General features: G+C 37.4%; 1 protein-coding gene across 5 annotated transcripts in view; it reads right to left on the reverse strand.

Annotated features, from left to right (window-relative positions):
* The window catches only part of znf385d (zinc finger protein 385D), a 528,085-nt gene that overhangs the window by 199 nt on the left and 505,341 nt on the right, over positions 1 to 22,545 (reverse strand). For all 5 annotated transcript variants that reach the window (XM_062062667.1, XM_062062664.1, XM_062062665.1 and 2 more), the window contains one exon: positions 1 to 514. This exon is cut by the window's left edge and continues 199 nt beyond it. In XM_062062667.1, coding sequence (XP_061918651.1) covers positions 278 to 514 — 237 coding nt within the window. In that variant the 3' untranslated portion in view covers positions 1 to 277. The remainder of the gene's footprint in view (positions 515 to 22,545) is intronic.

The raw sequence follows: 22,545 nt of genomic DNA on the forward strand, positions 1-22,545 counted from the left end.
ACACTGTCACCATCAAACACGGTCTAGCGTCTAACGTGCACATCAACAGAGGTTAAAGTGCGAACAGGAAGTGAGCGACGGGAACATCACGGTGAAGTCTGCATAGTTCCAACGCGGTTTACATTATTGCCGTCAAGTCCGCGTCCGCCGTCCGGGCATCAAAGGAAGGCCCGTGAGCTGTTGGCGCGGCGCCGTCAGGAGCGGCGTGAACGGCACGAACCCTGAATGCATAGACTGGTCGGAGTGCTGGTCCAGTGGGGGAGGGGCCGCGGGGGAGTCAGTAGGGGGCGAAGAGAAGTTGAGGGTGGGAGGTCCTGACGGGCCCGGGGGCGGGGCGGAGCAGAGCGGCGTGGAGGGGCTGCGTCTGGAAAAGGCCGGGGGCCGGGACGCCGCGTGGGGCGCGGTGCGCGAAGGTGTTGCTGATGGCGGCGGCCATGGCCGCCAGGTGGGCGGGCAGCAGCTGCGCGGCGAGTGGCGGGCACGGCCGCTCTTTGCCCAAGGTCAGCTTGACCTGCTGGAGGACAAAACGAGGTCAGTGCACGGGAAGGAGGGGGTCACTTCATTAGGTACACTGGTGATATAGAATACAAGTTGGATCAAAAGTGGGTTTTTACTGAGAAAAATACAGTGTTCTGAAAATTACTTTTAAAAAGTAATTGAATTACTAACGGAATTACTATGAAATACATAGGCGCGTTGTGTAAATGGTAAATAAAAACAATACAATTATTTGCAAATCCTTTTCAACTTATATTCAATTGAATAGACAGCAAAGACAAGATATTTAATGTTACAACTGAGAAACGTAATTTTGTGTTGTTGCAAATAATCATTAACTTAGAATTTAATGGCAGGAACACAATGCAAAAAAGTAGTTGGGAAAGGGCATGTTCACCACTGTGTTACATGGCCTTTCCTTTTTACAACACTCAGTAAACGTTTGGGAACTGAGGAGACCAATTTTTGAAGCTTTTCATGTGGAATTATTTCCCATTCTTGGTTGATGTACAGCTTAAGTTGTTCAACAGTCCGGGGGTCTCCGTTGTGGTATTTTAGGCTTCATAATGCGCCACACATTTTCAATGGGAGACAGGTCTGGACTACAGGCAGGCCAGTCTAGTACCCGCACTCTTTTACTATGAAGCCACACCGATGTAACACATGGCTTGGCATTGTCTTGCTGATATAAGCAGGGGCGTCCATAACAACGTTGCTTGGATGGCAACATATGTTGCTCCAAAACCTGTATGTACCTTTCAGCATTAATGGTGCCTTCACAGATGTGTAAGTTACCCATGTCTTGGGCACTAATACACCCCCATACCATCACAGAGGCTGGCTTTTCAACTTTGCGCCTAGAACAATCCGGATGGTTCTTTTCCTCTTTGGTCACAACGTCCACAGTTTCCAAAAACAATTTGAAATGTGGACTCATCAGACCACAGAACACTTTTACACTTTGCATCAGTCCATCTTAGATGAGCTCGGGCCCAGCGAAGCCGGCGGCGTTTCTGGGTGTTGTTGATAAATGGCTTTGGCTTTGCATAGTAGAGTTTTAACTTGGAGCGATGGAGTCGCTTAACAAGCCTCTGCAGCAGAGTGTGCAGAGTTTCATGTTCCGTGATTCAATCAAAGAATGGATGGACATAAAGAGGACAGAAATGATATCTCTGTCAAAAATGTAAACTTTGTGTAAATATTTAGACAAATAAAAGACTTCTGATAGAAGTAAAGAAGACCAGGCAGCCGCTCACACATTCTCATACTTTCTGTAACACCCAGGAAGAAATTATGTCAGCCATCTTCAAAAGTGTCTCAACTAGAGATGTCCAATAATATCAGCCTGCCGATATTATTGGCCGATAAATGCTTTAAAATGGAATATTGGAAATTATCAGTATCGTTATTTTTATTTTTTTAATTAAATCAACATAGAAAACACAAGATGCACTTACAATTAGTACACCAACCCAAAAAACCTCCCTCCCCCATTTACACTCATTCACACAAAAGGGTTGTTTCTTTGTGTTATTAATATTCTGGTTCCTACATTATATATCAATACATATCAATACAGTCTGCAAGGGATACAGTCCGTAAGCACACATGATTGTGCGTGCTGCTGGTCCACTAATAGTACTAACCTTTAACAGTTAATTTTACTCATTTTCATTAATTACTAGTTTCTATGTAACTGTTTTTATATTGTTTTACTTTTTTTTATTCAAGAAAAGGTTTTTAATTTATTTATCTTATTTTATTTTATTATTTATTTTATTTTTAAAAGGACCTTATCTTCACCATACCTGGTTGTCCAAATTAGGCATAATAATGTGTTAATTCCACGACTGTATATATCGGTATCGGTTGATATCGGTAATTAAGAGTTGGACAATATCGGAATATCGGATATCAGCAAAAAAGCCATTATCGGACATCCCTAGTCTCAACTATAATCTTTGTGAAGCTGCCCAGAATTGTTTTGTTTTACACGAGGAAAACCTTATGAATTATTAATTTCCTTAAACTTTTAAATTGTATAAAACTAATTAGATGGCGAGTTATTGTGATGTAGAAAAATCCCATATTTATTACAGATGTAGCGACCAACTGCAGTTACTGACAGTGGTTTTCTGAAGTGTTCCTGGGCCCTTGTGGTGATATCCTTTACACGCTGATGTCGCTTTTTGATGTGGTACCGCCTGAGGGATCCAAGGTCAAGGGCATTGCCGCTTACGTGCAGTGATTTCTCCAGATTCTCTGAACCTTTTGATGATATTACGGACCTTAGATGGTGAAATCCCTAAATTCCTTGCAATAGCTGGTTGAGAAATGTTGTTCTTAAACGCATTTGTTGACAAAGTGGTGACCCTCGCCCCATCCTTGTTTGTGAATGACTGAGCATTTCACGGAAGCTGCTTTTTTACCCAGTCATGGCACCCACCTGTTCCCAATTAGCCTGTTCACCTGTGGGATGTTCCAAATAAGTGTTTGATGAGCATTCCTCAACTTTGTCAGTCTTTTTTGCCACTTGTGCCAGCTTTTTTGAAACATGTTGCAGGCATCAAATTCCAAATGAGCTAATATTTGCAAAAAATAACAGTTTTCCAGTTTGAACGTTAAGTATCTTGTCTTTGCAGTCTATTCAATTGAATATAAGTTGAAAAGGATTTGCAAATTACTGTATTTTGTTTATTTTTACGATTTGTGCAAACTTCACTGGTTTTGGGGTTTGTACATTGTGTGTAGAAGTGACTATATAAGTGTTGAGAGGGTTGTAATAATGGTATAAAAATATGTTTTTGTGCTTCAACTCTGAACATATTCAACCTATAAGAATCCCTACTTTGCAGAAATGTACTTACAGTGGTCGAGTCTGGAAGCCACAGTGTGAACTGTACTAAAAACTTAAAAAGTACACAAGTTTGAGAAAAAAAAAAGTCCTACATAAGTTTAAGTTTAAACTTTTTTTTTCTATTTTTCTGCTGAAAAGGTACAAGCTGTAAAGTTCAAGGCTGGAAAAAAAAAAAAAGCAGAACTCTTGTTAAATCAAATTCTGATTGAGCTAATATTTGCAAAAGTTTTCCAGTTCGAACGTTAAGTATCTTGTCTTTGCAGTCTATTCAATTGAGTATAGGTTGAAAAGGATTTGCAAATCATTGTACCGTATTTTTCGGAGTATAAGTCGCACCGGCCGAAAATGCATAATAAAGAAGGAAAAAAACATATATAAGTCGCACTGGACTATAAGTCGCTTTTTTTGGGGAAATGTATTTGATAAAAGCCAACACCAAGAATAGACATTTGAAAGGTAATTTAAAATAAATAAAGAATAGTGAACAACAGGCTGAATAAGTGTACGTTATATGAGGCATAAATAACCAACTGAGAACGTGCCTGGTATGTTAACGTAACATATTATGGTAAGAGTCATTCAAATAACTATAACATATAGAACATGCTATACGTTCTATAGCATAGGAACTTCAAGTTCCTATGAAATGATGACATTAATTCACTCATTCACTCCTGGCCTCGCTGACAACAGGAAGTGTCCGTGTGATTTCATTCGCCGGTGGGCGGGGTCACGCTGCGTGCCGCCAAGCTTTGGTTCTTCAAACTTGTACCGTCGTCTCAAACAATCTGTCACTCCTAATCGCTAAATCCCAAGAAATCTTATACGTCTAGTCTCTTACGTGAATGAGCTAAATAATATTATTTGATATTTTACGGTAATGTGTTAATCATTTCACACATAAGTCGCTCCTGAGTATAAGTCGCACCCCCGGCAAAACTATGAAAAAAAACTGCGACTTATTGTCCGAAAAATACGGTATTTTTTACATTTTTGTTAGTAATTGGTTTTTAATCTTCATTATTAACGTCAAGTTATTACAGTATGTCTCTATACACATTCTCTATTAGATGCAATGGTTTTCAGTATTGGGACCATGATTTATGTCCTAACTTGTTCACAAATCCTCATATGGAAGCTACTTTGCCTTGTTGGTGTCTCAAGAAGGGCAGAAATACAAGACACACACACACACACACACACACATTTTTGTATTTCTTACCTTCTTGAGACCTGATAAAAATTCCTACCTCTTTAGGACCACCCTTTCTATATTTGTATTTACAACATTAATAATATATACATACTTTGTCAATATAAAAAAGCTTGTTGTTAAAAATGAGTTGGAATTTCACAAGAAAAAGGTCACAATTTCACAAGAAAAACTTTGAATTTTAGCAGTATTATAATAAAAGTCGTAATTTTACTCAACGCAAGTCAACATTTTACAATAAAAACTGAACATTTGTGCTATATTATGATAAAAGTTGGAATTTTACTCAATAACAGTCACAATTTTAGAAGAAAAACTTAAAATGTTGGCAATTTTATGAAAAGAGTCGTAATTTGACTCGACAAATGTATTTTGGCAATATTATAATAATAATAATCAGAATTTTACTTGGCAAAATAATTTTACTCAAAAAATGTCACTATTTTACAATAGTGCCAGCTTCACTGGTGTTGGGGTTTGGTCCCTTAAGTCATCCAGCAGCTATATTATAAAAGGATGTTGCTGAATTGACAATGTCTAATGTTTATTATTTCTTACTGTCCAAAACGTCGGATGCATGATTCTCTGTCCATCGTGTGTCTTTGCACTCGTCTCTCCCAGCAGTTTGCGTGTGCTTTTTCAAACGTGCAAAATAGTGCTCCCAAAACGGTGATGAGTGTTGATAAATCACATTGCGTGTGCTAAATAATTGCATTTGCATTTTCTCTTCCTAGTATTTTGACCGTTTCGATGATCAGCATATATTTAGCATATTCATGAAGACGGAGATTGCACACCTGATACCAGGCTTTAATGTTTTATGTGGAGCTAATGTGTTTAATTTAGCAGCAAAAAAACCCCCCACATTTTTACGTGTGTCTAAAAAGGAGCATCAAAATTGGCATTTTTAAAGTATAGAAAATCTCCTGGGAAAATTGGTTAAAAATATGGGATTTTTCTACATAACAATAACTCTAATTTCTTCCTGGGTGTTACAGAAAGTATGAGAATGTGTGAGCGGCTGCCTGCTCGTCTTTACTTATATCAGAAGTCTTGTATTGGTCAAAATATTTACACAAAGTTTGGATTTTTGACATAGATATCATTTCCGTCGTCTTCATTGTTATGTTATTGTTTTAAATAACACATCGTTGGATGTCTTGCAGAACTGTCTTTTAATAACGATAACATATTACAAGCGCTTCTTCAACATTCGTGCGTACCCGGTGTGTCCACTTCTAAAGAGTCCTACTTGACACATACTATAATTGGTTCCTAGTCATTTGTAGACTATTACTACCACCATGTGGTCAAACACTATCATTACATTCATGTCCATCCATCTCTGTCGCGGTGTTATTTGATTGAATCACGGAACATGAAACTCTGCACACTCGTTCTAACGAGCCCACGCTGCAAGTGCTGCCGAAGCTTCATAGCGAAAGCCATTTATCAACAACACCCAGAAATGCCGCCGGCTTCGCTAGGACTGAGCTCATCTAATATGGACTGATGCAAAGTGGGAAAGTGTTCTGTGGTCTGACGAGTCCACATTTCAAATTGTTTTTGGAAACTGCGGACATTGTGTCCTCCGGACCAAAGAGGAAAAGAACCATCCGGATTGTTCTAGGCGCAGAGTTGAAAAGCCAGCATGTGTGATGGTATGGGGGTGTATTAGTGCCCAAGACATGGGTAACTTACACATCTGTGAAGACGCCATTAATGCTGAAAGGTACATACAGGTTTTGGAGCAACATATGTCGCCATCCAAGCAACGTTATCATGGACGCCCCTGCTTATTTCAGCAAGATGATGCCAAACCACGTGTTACAACTGTGTGGCTTCATAGTAAAAGAGTGCTGGTACTAGACTGGCCTGCCATTGAAAATGTGTGGTGCAAGTTTTGACAGGAAAGCAGAGGAGAATCAAATCAAATAAATAGATATCCAAATATATTTGGGGAGAATTATTCACATGAGAGTATTTTTTTTCCTTAAATGAATTAGAAAAAAATATATATCTCCAGCAAAAAGGGAACTTTTCTCATGCTGCTTCCACTTCACTAATTATTCATGTTTTTAAATATTACTAACTTATGTGTATGTATTCTATCTGCAAATGAAGTTATGTTGTACTGTAGATGTAAAAAATTGTAAATAAAAAAGGCCGATATCGATATGCATCAAAATGCCAAATATTGGTGCCAATAATCGGTCACTCTCTATACATTATTAATATTATTGAACTTTAATTTGCAAACAAATTTATGAATGGAAAATAAAAAATAATAATTTGCGTATTAGCCACAAATACCGATACTTTGTGCAAATAGACCTAACGTGTCTGCTGAGATTGTAAAGGTTGTGTATTTTTAAATAACATTATCTAAAAAAAAAAATGTAAGGAGAAAAAAATAGAAAAGGAATGAAAAAGAGCTGACATTTTTAAACTAATAAATAGTTATAATATACCTAGTCGCCTATAACAAAGTTTTGTCTTTATATTTAATATTTGTTTTTATAATTTTTATTTAAATGAAACAAATATCAAAAGGGCCCCCCATACTTGACTTTTCAGTATGCGGCCCTTGGTGGAAAAAGTTCCCTAAATCTAAAATAGTAGAAGCTCTCAAAATAAAAAATAAAATGAAAATATAAATGTTTAGTTAGTTATTTAAATTAAAAATATAATATTAATCAGTGAATTAATTACTTTGAAACATTACAACAACCATAATAAATACTGTTAAATATGTAACTGAGCAGGCAGGACTTTTAACACACTAAGTTATGCAGTCAAACAATTATATTATTTATTTGATTCGATAATAACATGGGGAAAAAAACGACAGTAAAAAATGTAAGAAAAATAAGCAAAAAAAAATTGGTATATCATGAGCTGAAATGTTCTAACTAATAATTAATAATAATATACTTAGTCATATACATAGCTGAAACAATATCTGTTTTTAGCATTTTTTTTAGAATAAAAGAAAATGAAAATAGAATAGCTCCCACATAATATACTTTTCAGTATGCGGCCCTGGGTGGAAAAAGTTTGGACACCTCTGAATTAAAGTATCGCTATTTTGATTTGAGGATCGATATTAGAGCATAAAGATCTGGTATCGGTGGTATCGTTATTTCAGTATCGACCCGCACATCACTACCCTTTAGTACATACAGTACACAGAGTACTTTTTTTCTTCAATGTGTACATTTTGACAGTGAAGTGTTGGTCCAAGTTCCTTAGTGTCTGGCGAGCGTCCTCGCAGAGATGACAAGGCCCACCTGGGCCATCTACGCACCTGTCGCTGTCTTCGAAGCCAGTCCTGGCACACCCCTTTCCGCTGCAGGCCCGCAGGCCACGCCCCCCCTCCACAGTGTCATTTTTACACTTAGCAGAAATGACCATCGCAGTATTCACCCGCTTTTTCTACTCTCCTTTTTTAAGTTGGGAAAGGTGTGGTAGCTCCGCCCCTTCCGCAACCTAACCAAGATGGCGACTGTTGAGGGTGGTAAGTCTCCAGTGCACTCTCACCATTCAAGTACTGACAGTGTACTCTAGTGCTACAAGTTTACAAGTGTATGTAAGCTTTTGACCACGACTGTATGTGTGAACACTTACTGTATGTACTCAGATGACTGAAAAGTATACAAGTTTGAATTTGAACAGTTTTCCTGAGTTAATGACTGAACAGTTTTGAGGACTGGCTAGTAAGTAAAGGTAGTTCATAAGAATGGTGTTGATGCCTCCTGAGACTGTTCTGGAGCGCCTTCCAAGAAAGCACGAGGACGATGAGCAGACACCAACTTTTTCCTTCCATTTGTCACCTGACTGCGCCTCGCTGTGTGCTTTCCAGCTGTGGAAACTGCCTCCTGGGTGGAGGTCACGTCCTCAACTTTTACAGGCGTAACTCGACATTACCAGGACTTGTCTTACGCGGACTTGCGTGATTATTTTCTGTAACCTAATTTCAGGTAAGTTCTCATCACAGTGATGTTAGAACCACGATTTTAGAGTTAGAGGAATCAAAGATATTTTCTAGTCCTCAATTTAGTCTTCAATCAACCCAATGTACGACTACTCGTAACACAGTTTCAGTCTTTGGGAACGGAATGTGCGTGTTTTTGAGAACGTCAAATATAATTCCAAGTCCTTATTATGCCAAACGTAAGCACTGACGATCATTTAGTCTTCCAGCAATCTTAACGTTTGAGTTTTTGTAAACGTTGACAACAACGATGACACGAACACGACAGTTCAGTCTTCTGCAAACCTAATTCATGTAGTTTTGCAAACCTCGATAAAAACGTGCAGTCTTACTTCTAACAAGCGTACGAGTTTTTAGTAATCATTGATGATCATGAACAACCTCTGCGTACATAACGTGTTTTTGTAAACATCGATAGTAAACAGCCTCCGCGTACATAACGTACGTGTTTTTGTAAACATCGATAGTAAACAGCCTCTGCGTACATAACGTACGTGTTTTTGTAAACATCGATAGTAAACAGCCTCCGCGTACATAACGTACGTGTTTTTGTAAACATCGATAGTAAACAGCCTCTGCGTACATGACGTAAGTGTTTTTGTAATCATCGATAGAATACAGCCTCTGCGTACATGACGTATGTGTTTTTGTAAACATCGATAGAATATAGCCTCTGCGTACATAACGTACGTGTTTTTGTAAACATCGATAGTATACAGCCTCTGCATACATAACGTACGTGTTTTTGTAAAAATCGATAATATACAGCCTTTGCGTACATAATGTACCTGTTTTTGTAAACATCGATAGTATACAGGCTCTGCGTACATAACGTACGTGTTTTTGTAAAAATCGATAATATACAGCCTTTGCGTACATAATGTACGTGTTTTTGTAAACATTGATATTATACAGCCTCTGCGTACATGACGTATGTGTTTTTGTAAACATTGATATACAGTCTTTGCGTACATGACGTACGTGTTTTTGTAATCATTGATGATAATATACAGCCTTTGCGTACATAACTTACGTGTTTTTGTAATCATCGATAATATACAGCCTCTGTGTATGTGTTTTTCGCAAACATCAATGACAATCTGCGGCCTCTGCATATGTAACGTACGTGTTTTTGTAATCATCGAATATGTAGTCTCTGTGTACATAACGTACGTGTCTTTGTAAACATTGATATTATACAGCCTCTGCGTACATGACGTATGTGTTTTTGTAATCATCTATGATAATATACAGCCTTTGCGTACATAATGTACGTGTTTTTGTAAACATTGATATTATACAGCCTCTGCGTACATAACTTATGTGTTTTTGTAATCATCTATGATAATATACAGCCTTTGCGTACATAATGTACGTGTTTTTGTAAACATTGATATTATACATCCTCTGCGTACATGACGTATGTGTTTTTGTAAACATTGATATACAGTCTTTGCGTACATAACGTACGTGTTTTTGTAAACATCGATAGTAAACAGCCTCTGCGTACATGACGTAAGTGTTTTTGTAATCATCGATAGAATACAGCCTCTGCGTACATGACGTATGTGTTTTTGTAAACATCGATAGAATATAGCCTCTGAGTACATAACGTACGTGTTTTTGTAAACATCGATAGTATACAGCCTCTGCATACATAACGTACGTGTTTTTGTAAAAATCGATAATATACAGCCTTTGCGTACATAATGTACCTGTTTTTGTAAACATCGATAGTATACAGGCTCTGCGTACATAATGTACGTGTTTTTGTAAAAATCGATAATATACAGCCTTTGCGTACATAATGTACGTGTTTTTGTAAACATTGATATTATACATCCTCTGCGTACATGACGTATGGGTTTTTGTAAACATTGATATACAGTCTTTGCGTACATGACGTACGTGTTTTTGTAATCATTGATGATAATATACAGCCTTTGCGTACATAACTTACGTGTTTTTGTAATCATCGATAATATACAGCCTCTGTGTATGTGTTTTTCGCAAACATCAATGACAATCTGCGGCCTCTGCATACGTAACGTACGTGTTTTTGTAATCATCGAATATGTAGTCTCTGTGTACATAACGTACGTGTCTTTGTAAACATTGATATTATACAGCCTCCGCGTACATGACGTACGTGTTTTTGTAAACATTGATATTATACAGCCTCTGCGTACATAACGTATGTGTTTTTGTAATCATCTATGATAATATACAGCCTTTGCGTACATAACTTACGTGTTTTTGTAATCAACGATAACATACAGCCTCTGTGTACATAACGAACATGTTTTTGCAATCATCGATATTATACAGCCTTTGCGTACGTGTTTTTTTTAATTATCGATGATAATATGCAGCCTCTGCATACGTAACATACATGTTTTTGTAAACCTCAATTGTAATATAGAGCGTAGATACGTATGTGTTTTTGTAATCATCGATAATATACAGTCTCTGCGCACATATTGTACATATTTTTGTAATCATTGCTGCTATTATACAGCCTCTACATACGTCATGTATGAGTTTTTGTAAACATCCATGATAATATACAGCCTCTGCATACATAACGTACATATTTTTGTAGTCATCAATGGTAGTATACAGCCTCTGCATACATAACGTACGTGTTTTGTAAACATTGATGATAATATACAGCCTCTGTGTACATAACATACGTGTTTTGGTAAACATTGTTGGTAACATACAGCCTCTGTGTACATAACATACCGTATTTCCTTGAATAGCCGCAGGGGCGTTAATTATTTTAAAACCCTCTTCTCACTCCGGCGTTTACCAAAAGGAATGCGGTAAATTTAGGCGTGCGCTTTGAGTGTGATGTAAGCATACCATCACGAAAAGCACATTTAACAAAAAAAACGTTATTATGGTCTTACCTGTACTTATAAATGGAGTCCATTTGCAGCTCCTTCTGACCAAAAGCATCGATAACTTGGTTATAGAAGTCTGTTCAGTTTTAAAAGTCTCGATGGAGATATTCCTTTAATTATTACCTCCTGCTTCGATTGAAAGTCCAGTTTAGAAAACTGTTTTATTTTAGATACCGGTATGTAATCCTCCATGTTAAAAGTTCAGGCGAGAGAAAAAATAAAAAATAAAAAAAATCTCTTGCTGCGTGTAGTCACTTCTTCTGCAGTACCGGAAGTCGCAAGAAGGATCACTAGCGCGGCAGCGCCCTCTACTACCAGGAGGCGGGAGTCATTTAATGACTTATACAGTATTTGACACACCGATTAAATGACTTATACAGTATTTGACACACGCAGATACGGTATATTAATAAAACATAGCTGCTTACTGCTCTTTTTAGCATACTTTTTAGCTTGGACATTAAATCCTACTGAATAGCTCTTTATCTTTTTTCCTTTGTGAGATTGCAAACTACTGAAAGCAGCTTCCTCCATTTTGAAAATGAGGACAGGTAAAGCGTCACACGTGACGTAACGAATTTGACCCGGCGGAAGTTCTAGCCATATGCTAAATATTTTGCGAAACGAGTTTGACCCGGCGAAAATCATAGACATGCGATAATAAAAATAATATTTTGCGAAACGAATTTGATCCGGCGTTAATAATGAACCGGCGATAAGGCCAAGCATGCGTTAATTATTTTGAGAAACGAGTTTGACCCGGCAGTAATTCTAGACGTGCGAATACAATATTCCCTGCGCCAATTCAAGTAGATACGGTACATGTTTTTGTAACCATCAATGAAAACATACAGCATCTGTGTACATAACGTACGTGTTTTTGTAAACATTTATGGTAATATACAGCCTCTTCGTACATAATGTACATCTTTTTGTAAACATTGATGATAGTAAAGAGCATCTTAGAATATAATGTATATATTTTTGTACACACTGATGAAAATATATAGCCTCTGAGTATATAATGTACATGTTTTTGTAAACATTGATGACACACTAATGATAATATGTAGCCTCTGCGTACATGACGTACCTGTTTTTGTAATCAATTATATTATATAGCCTCTGCATGCATAACGTACGTGTTGTTGTAATCACGGATAGTATGCAGCCTCTGCGTACATAACATACGTGTTTTGTAAGCATTGATAATAATATGCATTCAGTGTGTACATAACATACGTGCTTTTGTAAACATGGATGATAATGTATAGCCTCTGAGTACATAACGTACATGTTTTTGTGAACATCGATACTATGAAATCCGTGCGTACATAAACCTGTGCGTACATAACGTACGTGTTTTCGTAAACATCGATGATTATGTATAGCACCTGCATACATAACGTACGTGCATTTGTAAACATTGATCATGTATAGCCTCTGAGTACATAACGTATGTGTGTTTGTAAACATTGATCATGTATAGCCTCTGAGTACATAACGTGTTAGTAAACATTAATCATGCATAGCCTCTGAGTACTTAACGTACGTGTGTTTGTAAACATTGATCATGTATAGCCTCTGAGTACTTAACGTACGTGTGTTTGTAAACATTGATCATGTATAGCCTCTGAGTACTTAACGTGTTAGTAAACATTAATCATGCATAGCCTCTGAGTACTTAACGTGTTTGTAAACATTGATCATGCATGGCCTCTGAGTACTTAACGTACGTGTTTTTTTGAAAACGCTAAAGTGCATTTAGTCTTTAATGAACCTACCAGAGGTTATTTTGACGATTCTGTGCGAACAACCTAATAAACGTGTTTTTGTATACACTGACTACAATTAAGTCTTTAGTCTCACGTACGTCTTTGTAATATCGATGGCGAGTTACAGTTCTCGATTAATGTGTTCTTAAGACAAATTGAGTCTTCTGCGAACTTAACTTGCTTGTTTTTGAAAACATGGATTGGGGACTTCTTGTACACTAAAAATGTTAATTTATTCAATTTATGAAATGTTTCTGTCTGTTTCCATAACTATCAGAGACCACTTAGTGTACGCGACAAACCTAGTGTATGTGTTTTTGTAAAAAAGAAAAAAAAAGTGAACTTTATAGTCTTTGTAAAAGGGGAACTACACTTTTTTGGGTGGAATTTGTATTTATTATTTATTTGTAATTATTATTTTAGCCATACGGTCGCACATTAATTTGACAGACGCATCACAACTATTTCCTTCAACAACACTACTAATTATGCAGACTTCACGAGAGACGACGACGACTACTTTGGGTCATATTGTGATGCAGAAGTTTATTTCTTTGAAAACGGAGAATGAGATACAAGATTTAGAAGATGAGTGATAAGCGTTGAAAGTGAAAAGTGAACATTGTTAAATTAATATGCGGCCGTCTGCTTAAATTGAGCAAAACACGTAAATATTACATGTATCTATGAATGTTACTACGTCACATATATACTTTATAGGCGGGATAGATCAAATCCTCATTACCTGCATTGTTAGCCACCTCTTGCTAGAGGTTATTTATGATTTAGAATGCATAACAACAGAAGACCATATGTGGAGTCAAGTGAATTATATTTATATAGCGCTTTTCTCTAGTGACTCAAAGCGCTTTACATTATGAAACCCATTATCTAAGTTACATTTTTAAACCAGTGTGGGTGGCACTGGGAGCAGGTGGGTAAAGTGTCTTGCCCAAGGACACAACAATAACAATAATAATAATAATGAATTACATTTGTAACGCACTTTACATTTGTTAAAATGTCAAAGTGCTACAAAGTATTAAAAAGTAAATAAAAATAAAAATTGGAAAGTCAGAATATATAATAAAAAATGTAAATATAAATTAAAACATGACACACTAGATCAGGGGTGTCCAAACTTTTTCCACTGAGGGCCGCACACGGAAAAATTAAAGCATGAGGAGGCCATTTTGATATTTTTAATTTTCAAACCATAACAAAATATATGCATTTTTTATTTACTTTACCTTCAGGGGTCCCGGGGACCATAAAGGGTCGCAGTCATTAAAAATGTTTAAAATAAGTCAGATTATTATTTTTTTTTAATTATTTAACGCTTACAGTAAATCTCTATATCAACTTCAAGTTGATATAAAGTAATAAAAAATGTAAAAAATGTTTTATGGCTTTTCTGTCAAAAACAACTTAGTTTTTTTTATAGTAAAACTGAAATATGCAGTATTTAGTAATTAGAGCCCTAAAAGATCAATAATGCAGGACACCATTGATTTTAATTCTTTCATATTTTTGAGTAATCACAGTGAAAAGATGAATAAAAAATCACTAAATATATTTGGGATCCAAAAGGTGCCCCACTCATAACGTGATACATTTTTATTAGGTTTTTCTTTTACTTTCAACACTTAAGTTACGAGATCAACTTCAGATATATCTGTCGATTTTATGCGCTTTTGTCAAAGACAACTTTGATGTTTTTATATGGCTTCTACACAATATATGCAATATTTACCACATTCATTTTAACATGGATTTTTTGTCTTTTTTTTTGAGCAATGGCAAAAAAAGAAAAATGAAGAAAGACAAAAGAAAAAAAAAACGCCTGCATGGCAGCTTTTGTGTCAACATTGCAACTTTTTCTTGTTAGATTTCACCTCATTCCACTTTTTTTAATGTTCTTTTTTATTTTTACAATAGTATTTCCAGAATGTGTGGTGGGCCGGTAAACAATTAGCTGCGGGCCGCAAATGGCCCCCGGGCCGCACTTTGGACACCCCTGCACTAGATAAACATTAGATAAAACAGAAACATGGATAAAGATAGAAATAAAAGCATGAAAGCACTGGCTAAAACAGATAGGCAAGCAGTGTATTTTAAAAACAAGAAGGCAGAGAAATTAGATAAAAGCTGTGCTAAAAAGGCGTTTTTTTAGCCCCTTCTTAAAATGGTCGACCGACAACGGCAGTGACTAGGATGGCAGAAGCGGGGATCGAACCTCAGTGTTTCCCACACATTCATTTATTTGTGGCGGCCCGCCACGAAAGAATTACGTCCAATTACTTCACATCAAAAAATAAATATTTTTTGGGGGAAATATTGCTTATTTTATATGTTTGCCGTATAAAAAACCAAGTTATTTGACAAAAAGGGTATAAAATAAACAAACAAACCGAAAAAATACCAAAATAATGAAAACTTAGAATCAACACATAGATCTGAAGTTGATCTAGAGACTCAAGCATTGGAAAAAAAAAAAAAATGATGACTTATTTTTAACACTTCAGTGTTTCCCACACATTCATTTATTTGTTGCGGCCCGCCACGAAATAATTACGTTCGCCACAAATAAAAAAAAAAACTAAAAAAAAACTTTTTTTTTTTTTTGTCCTGTCCAGCTTCTCAGGCAAATCATATAGTTGATGTAGATGCCCATATAGGCTGTTCAGATTTACTTTACAAAAGAAAAGTGTAGGATACTTCTCTTATTGCCTTATTTGTATTTGACCACTACTGTTTTCTGTTTATTTGTTACTGACTGTGGCAGGACACCTCTGCCTCTGTTTCACTTTATGTTGCTGGTAAATAATATGGTTGTAGTAGTAGGCTAAAGTTAAATTATTTAGTATGCACTAATTAAAGGGGCAGAGATTTAAGAGACATTTTAGCTTTTATATTTTATAAGATATATTTTTTGAAAGAACCACAATTAATAAATATATTTCGGTTAATAACTTATTGTTCAAATCTGTATATAAATATGTACATAAAGTGTTGTAATTATATTATAAAATGGATGGATGGACGTTTAAAACAAAACTGTTATTATTAATTAGTAAGTATACATTTTTTGAGCCTTTTTAGAGAAAATCATATCATTGTAGTAAATTATGCAAATGACTCGATGATGTCATGGTGACCACGCCCATAGCCACGCCCCCACCGCCACAGGTATCTTGGCAGTTTATGGGAAACACTGAACCTGGAACGCTCAAGTTGCTGGCACGGCCACTCTACCAACCGAGCTATACCTCTATATGTGTGCGTAATAGGCAACATAAAATAGAATAAAAATGCAGAGCCCCACTTTAACTAATGGTGACAATTTAGAGAGCATTTTCTCACCACAGACATCAAAATTCAGAACTGTTATTGACGTGTTTTGTTAGCAGTAAAGTGACCCTAACAAAAGTGTTTTTGACACATGCCAGAGGATCAACTTCAATTGCCTCGGATGAAATAGGATTGCGAAAAGACAAAAGCGTCTCACACTGATTGTCACGTTTGCAGCGGGCGCCGTTATTTCAGGCTGTCGTCGGCCATGCAGCACAGCCAGCTAATAGGGTGCAAAGGTGGCCCAAGTTTTCTGGCCTAATCTTCTGTATCTGTGATGAAAAAGCGGCGCTCTCGCGGCTCCGGGACAGCAGATGATGTCACGGGTTATCAATCACAGACTCGGGCGAGGGGCGGAGTGGGGGTTGATCTCAGAAGTCGCCGCTCATCAGGGATGCTCCTCTCCGTTAACTCGGTCAATGATGGGTTTCAGCAAAAGCCATTTCGCCGACACGGATAACAGCCACCTTCCCCCCTAACAGCCTTTTCACTGAGTTTATTTCCTCTTGGCCTGACAAGATGTCTGCGTGGGCAACTCTCACCTGCAATACTTACTAATTACTGCGATAGACTACTCACAAAATCTCTTTTAAGAGCTGCTTTTTGTGAATTGTTCCTGGATTTTTTTATATTTACATACATAAGATCAATTAACATACCGTATTTTCCGGACTACTTTATGCACACTTTAAATCATTTTTTCCCCCTCAAAACTCGACAGTGTGCCTTATAACCCGGTGCGCCGAATGTACGGAATAATTCTGGTTTTGCTTACCGACCTCAAACCTATATTATTTAGTACATGGTGTAATGATAAGTGCGACTAGTAGATGTTACTCACACATAGGAGATACGTTTAGACTGCAATATCAATCAATCAATGTTTATTTATATAGCCCTAAATCACAAGTGTCTCAAAGGGCTGCATTATGCAATATGATGGCAGTCACACATAAGTAGGGATGATGCTCGAAACCGGTTTTCCTGGTTGTTCGATAAGAAAAGAAGCGAGTCCTCGGACTCAAATCCCTTTGTGAGAACCTTTACCCGTTATCGAGACCACTATAGTAAAGAAAAAGAGTTGGTTCTTTATTCGAATCCCTGAGAACGAATCCCTTCCCACAGGAAATGCCCTGTGGGACGCAATGTTACGCACATTTGATTGTAGACTCTTACTGACACCTTGTGGCGATATGAAAATACTACGCGTCATTAGTTTGGGCACTTCCGGGTTGAGACAATTGAGAAGTAGACAAGTTGTGTTAGCTCCTACAAGCCTTGGAAAATATAAGTCTGTAAATAAACTGTTTAACTTGTTTATGTAACTCAATATTAAGGTGGGAAGTGTGTAAGTTTGATACTAAGATGTTTATTGAAAAACAATTTTTGTGCACAGTTTCAATGGATGTTTTGAGGACTTAAAATGGCTGCCAGTCGTGTATTTCCACCATCAAAATAGTTTCAACACTCAGAAGTATTTGCTTGATGATAGTACTGTATATTTGTGTGAAGCTAATATTTACATATTGTGTATTACATTTCAGTATGTTAATTGAATCACATAGCTTATACATTTGTCATTGTGTGTATTTCAGTTTCAAAAAATAAAAAATAACAGTACAGTGCAAGACAAAAGTAAAGATAGGAAAAGACAAAGCAAGATCAACAACAATAAAGAGCTTAAATGGATTAATCTGCTTTGGAACTTTATTAGACGTCTTGGATTGTTTGTTAGCTGTCTGCCAAGCTGTATAACCTCAACACGTATAGTGAGGGCAGAACAGGCAATATGCAATTATTGCCAGGCTTCGCTCTCATGTAAGGGAAGAAGAATTGTTGATTGATGACTGTGGTGTTTTTAGTGTCATAGTGTGTGTAGTTAGTATGTTCCAATAGCAGCAGAAGTGCACTTTTTGGAGAGCTGTATTATTTTCAGTTTTGTGCCCAACACTATACACTATATTATTATTTATACACCTATAGTGATCACAGAGACAGGTTGTTTTTGTGTTACTGTATATATTTGTTTTTCTGAAAAATCCCACTTAATATACATTTTGGGTAACAACAGTCAATATTTTTATTATTATTTTTTTTAGGGGGGGTAACAGTCAATATTTATTTTATTTTATTTTTTTCTTATAAAATAAGTGAGCTTTTGTTAAACCAAATATTGTGTTTTTTACCATATACAACAACCTATCTGGAATCGATAAGAGAATCGATAAGGAATCGGTTCGATAATGGGATTTGATAATGGGCTCAAACTCGATAATTTCTTATCAAACATCATCCCTACACATTAGAGATACGTGTGGACTGCAATATAACTCAAGTAAACAACAACATTTTATATGTTCCATTGAAAATATAGAACATTACACACGGTGCTCAAAAATCCATCAAAATGTTTTAGTACGACTTTGGTAAGCTATGAAGCCGCACCGCTTGATGGATTGTACTGTGCTTCAACATACGAGTATTAGTATGGTGTGTGTATAACAGTGACGTGCGGTGAACTAAACACCAGGTGAGGCATAGATACTTTGAGGTTTTTTTTTACTTAAATTCGTATGTGCAGCTCTAATCATTGTTGATTTAGGCTACACATTAGAGTAACAAGCAAAAGAAGGGAGTTATTCGCTTTCATAAAAATGTTATCATAATGATATTATATGATACATGGGTCCAAAATGTATTTGATAAAGTTGTTATTAAATACTTTTTGGTCCCATTTGCTTTTAACAAAATAAATCAAGTATTGTGAGTGTATCTTACCTTTCTGTATTTGTATCTGAAGTAGCAATATCTATCCTCCGTGAAAACGTACTTTGTATGATCACATTCATTTTGTCTTAAAGTCCAGTTTATATAATCCTACATATTGGCAGACACATTCATTTATTTCAATTTCATTCCAAGCAGTAAAACAATATTTTTGCATCCAACAAAAAACACCCAAAAACGCTGGCTTACTCTAATAAAAATGCCATGTTTGTTATAAATACAGTTTTTTTTAAAAAGGGGGGGAAAGGGCTGGCTTCCGCTGGAGAGACATGTGTCTACTAGTTTGAGCGCCCCCACTTCTCCCAGTGTGGCAAGTCTGAGTACTGCAGAGGCATTGAACTGCAAGTTGACAATATATCGCCCCCTGCCGTGAGGCAGAGCCACTTGCTGCCTCATGGCCTGCCTTTTCCCCGTGGCAACAAGCACGCGCCCCCTCGCACGCACACGCTCAATACACTTTGTGTGGGGCCGTGGAGGCACCACCTGTGTCTGCCTCACTTCTCTTATTTATGTTATTTTCATCAGGAAACACGGAATTTCTGCGATTTTGACCATGAAAATGATCAAAATATACAGGAACCACACCAAAATCACATAGAAAGCATAGACCAAAATAGAAATATTCAAACTTATTTTATTACTTCGTTTTTGAACATCTCGTGGTTAAGCCACCTGGTGGCAAAGTGAGGCACTGCCTCACTTGCCTCCCCTGACAGCACGTCGTTGGTGTATAAGGTAAGACGTTATCTGGCGTTTTGACACGCAATATTATGCAAAAGCAACTTTTCTTACCTTCTGGTACCTGCTGATCTGTATTAGGGATCTGCATAAGTCCTGAAAAATTGTGCGCGGCCGCCTTTGTAGTCTGTGTCAACACCGTATTCGATAAGCTTCTTCTTTTTCTCTATCTTCTTGTTATGGGACATTCATCCTCCGCTGTTGCCATTTCTAATATAAAGTAGTGTAAAGTTCTTACTTATATCTGTCAGTAAACTCGCCCTGAAAGCGCTAAAACATACCGGTGTAGTGAGTTTACATTATTCACCCAAGGATGTTTAGTTATTAGTGAGTTCTGGTCGGACGGTTTTTCACGGGACACATTTCCGACGGATGAGGAGATGCTGCTGCGTTATTGATTGAAGTAAAGTCTGAATGTCATTAAAACAGTTAGCTCCATCTTTTGACACTTCTTCCACTCCCGTCCTTGCACGCTACACCGCTACAACAAAGATGACGGGGAGAAGACGCTGCCGAAGGTGGGCCACGTAAATAAGACCGCCCGCAACACAGCGCATCCGGAAGCGACTGTCAGAAAGCGGCTTGAAGATGTTCTGTAAAACATCATCTATGCAACATTTTGACCAAAGAACCACCATTACATGTTATGTAGACCACAAATAAGTCTTTTACTTATAGAAAAACAATAATTATAATATGAATCCTTTAATGCGCCCTATAATCCGGTGCGCCTTATACATAAAAAAAGATCGAAAATAGACCATTCATCTGCAGTGCGCCTTATAATCCGCTGCGCCCTATGGTCCGGAAAATACGGTAAGACAGCACGGGTCCAGTCCAGACAGTTAATAATAAATAGTTTAGTGTTTTTCATACTTACCATTGTTCTCTGTTTGATTACTTTCACATTTTCCAACATTCCACACTATGTGAAGTGAAGTGAATTATATTTATATAGCGCTTTTCTCTAGTGATTTAAAGCGCTTTTACATAGTGAAACCCAATATCTAAGTTACATTTAAACCAGTGTGGGTGGCACTGGGAGCAGGTGGGTAAAGTGTCTTGCCCAAGGACACAACGGCAGTGACTAGGATGGCGGAAGCGGGGATCGAACCTGGAACCCTCAAGTTGCTGGCACGGCCACTCTACCAACCGAGCTATACCGCCCCACACTACTAATTAATAAAGTATGTATGATTCATGTTAATATCATATCAGATCAATATCTTTTTCGGGCCAATAGGCAAGACTGAATTGAAAGTTGAAAAGTTGTATTAAGACACCCTTATTGTGTATTTAGTACTTAAAGGCCTACTGAAAGCCACTACTACCGACCACGCAGTCTGATAGTTTATATATCAATGATGAAATCTTAACATTGCAACACATGCCAATACGGCCGGGTTAACTTATAAAGTGCAATTTTAAATTTTCCGCTAAACTTCCGGTTGAAAATTCCTTTGGAGGATGACGTATGCGCGTGACGTAGCCAGTTTAACAGAGGTATGGCTTCCCCATTGAAGCCAATACGAAATAGCTCGGTTTTCATCTCATTATTCCACAGTATTCTGGACATCTGTGTTGGTGAATCTGTTGCAATTTGTTCATTGCATTATGGAGAAAGAAGCTGAGCAAGCAAAGAAGAAAGTTGTCGGTGCGAAGCGTAGTATTTTGCGAGGGAAGTCAGCAACACAACACAGCCGGTGTTTCATTGTTTACATTCCCGAAAGATGCAGTCAAGATCGAAGAACTCGGACAACAGAGACTCTTACCAGGAGGACTTTGATTTGGATACACAGACGCAGACGCGATACCGTGAGTACGCTTCCAAACATTTGATCGCTTGCTATAACTAGCTCGAGCTAGTAGCTAGGAGCTAGGAGCTAACATAACAAACACCTAGGTGTTTGTTATGCGGGATTAATTTGTGGCATATTAAATATAAGCCTGGTTGTGTTGTGGCTAATAGAGTATATATATGTCTTGTGTTTATTTACTGTTGTAGTCATTCCCAGCTGAATATCAGGTCCCACCCGCGCGCTTCCAAACATTTGATCGCTTGCCCGTACGTGCGTGTCACGTACGTAACTTTGGTTAAATATATAAGCTTTATGAACCTTGGGTTAGGTGAACGGTCCTTTGGGCTGAGTGAGTGTGTGTGTTGTGCAGGTGTTTGAATTGTATTGGCGGGTTATATAGACGGGGTCCCGTCCATATAACCCGCTCGAGCTATAACTAGCTCGAGCTAGTAGCTAGGAGCTAGCATAACAAACACCTAGGTGTTTTTATGCGGGATTAATTTGTGGCATATTAAATATAAGCCTGGTTGTGTTGTGGCTAATAGAGTATATATATGTCTTGTGTTTATTTACTGTTGTAGTCATTCCCAGCTGAATATCAGGTCACCCCCGGCTCTCACAGCATCT

This window comes from Entelurus aequoreus, linkage group LG11, assembly GCF_033978785.1.
Source record: "Entelurus aequoreus isolate RoL-2023_Sb linkage group LG11, RoL_Eaeq_v1.1, whole genome shotgun sequence".
Taxonomy (NCBI): domain Eukaryota; kingdom Metazoa; phylum Chordata; class Actinopteri; order Syngnathiformes; family Syngnathidae; genus Entelurus; species Entelurus aequoreus.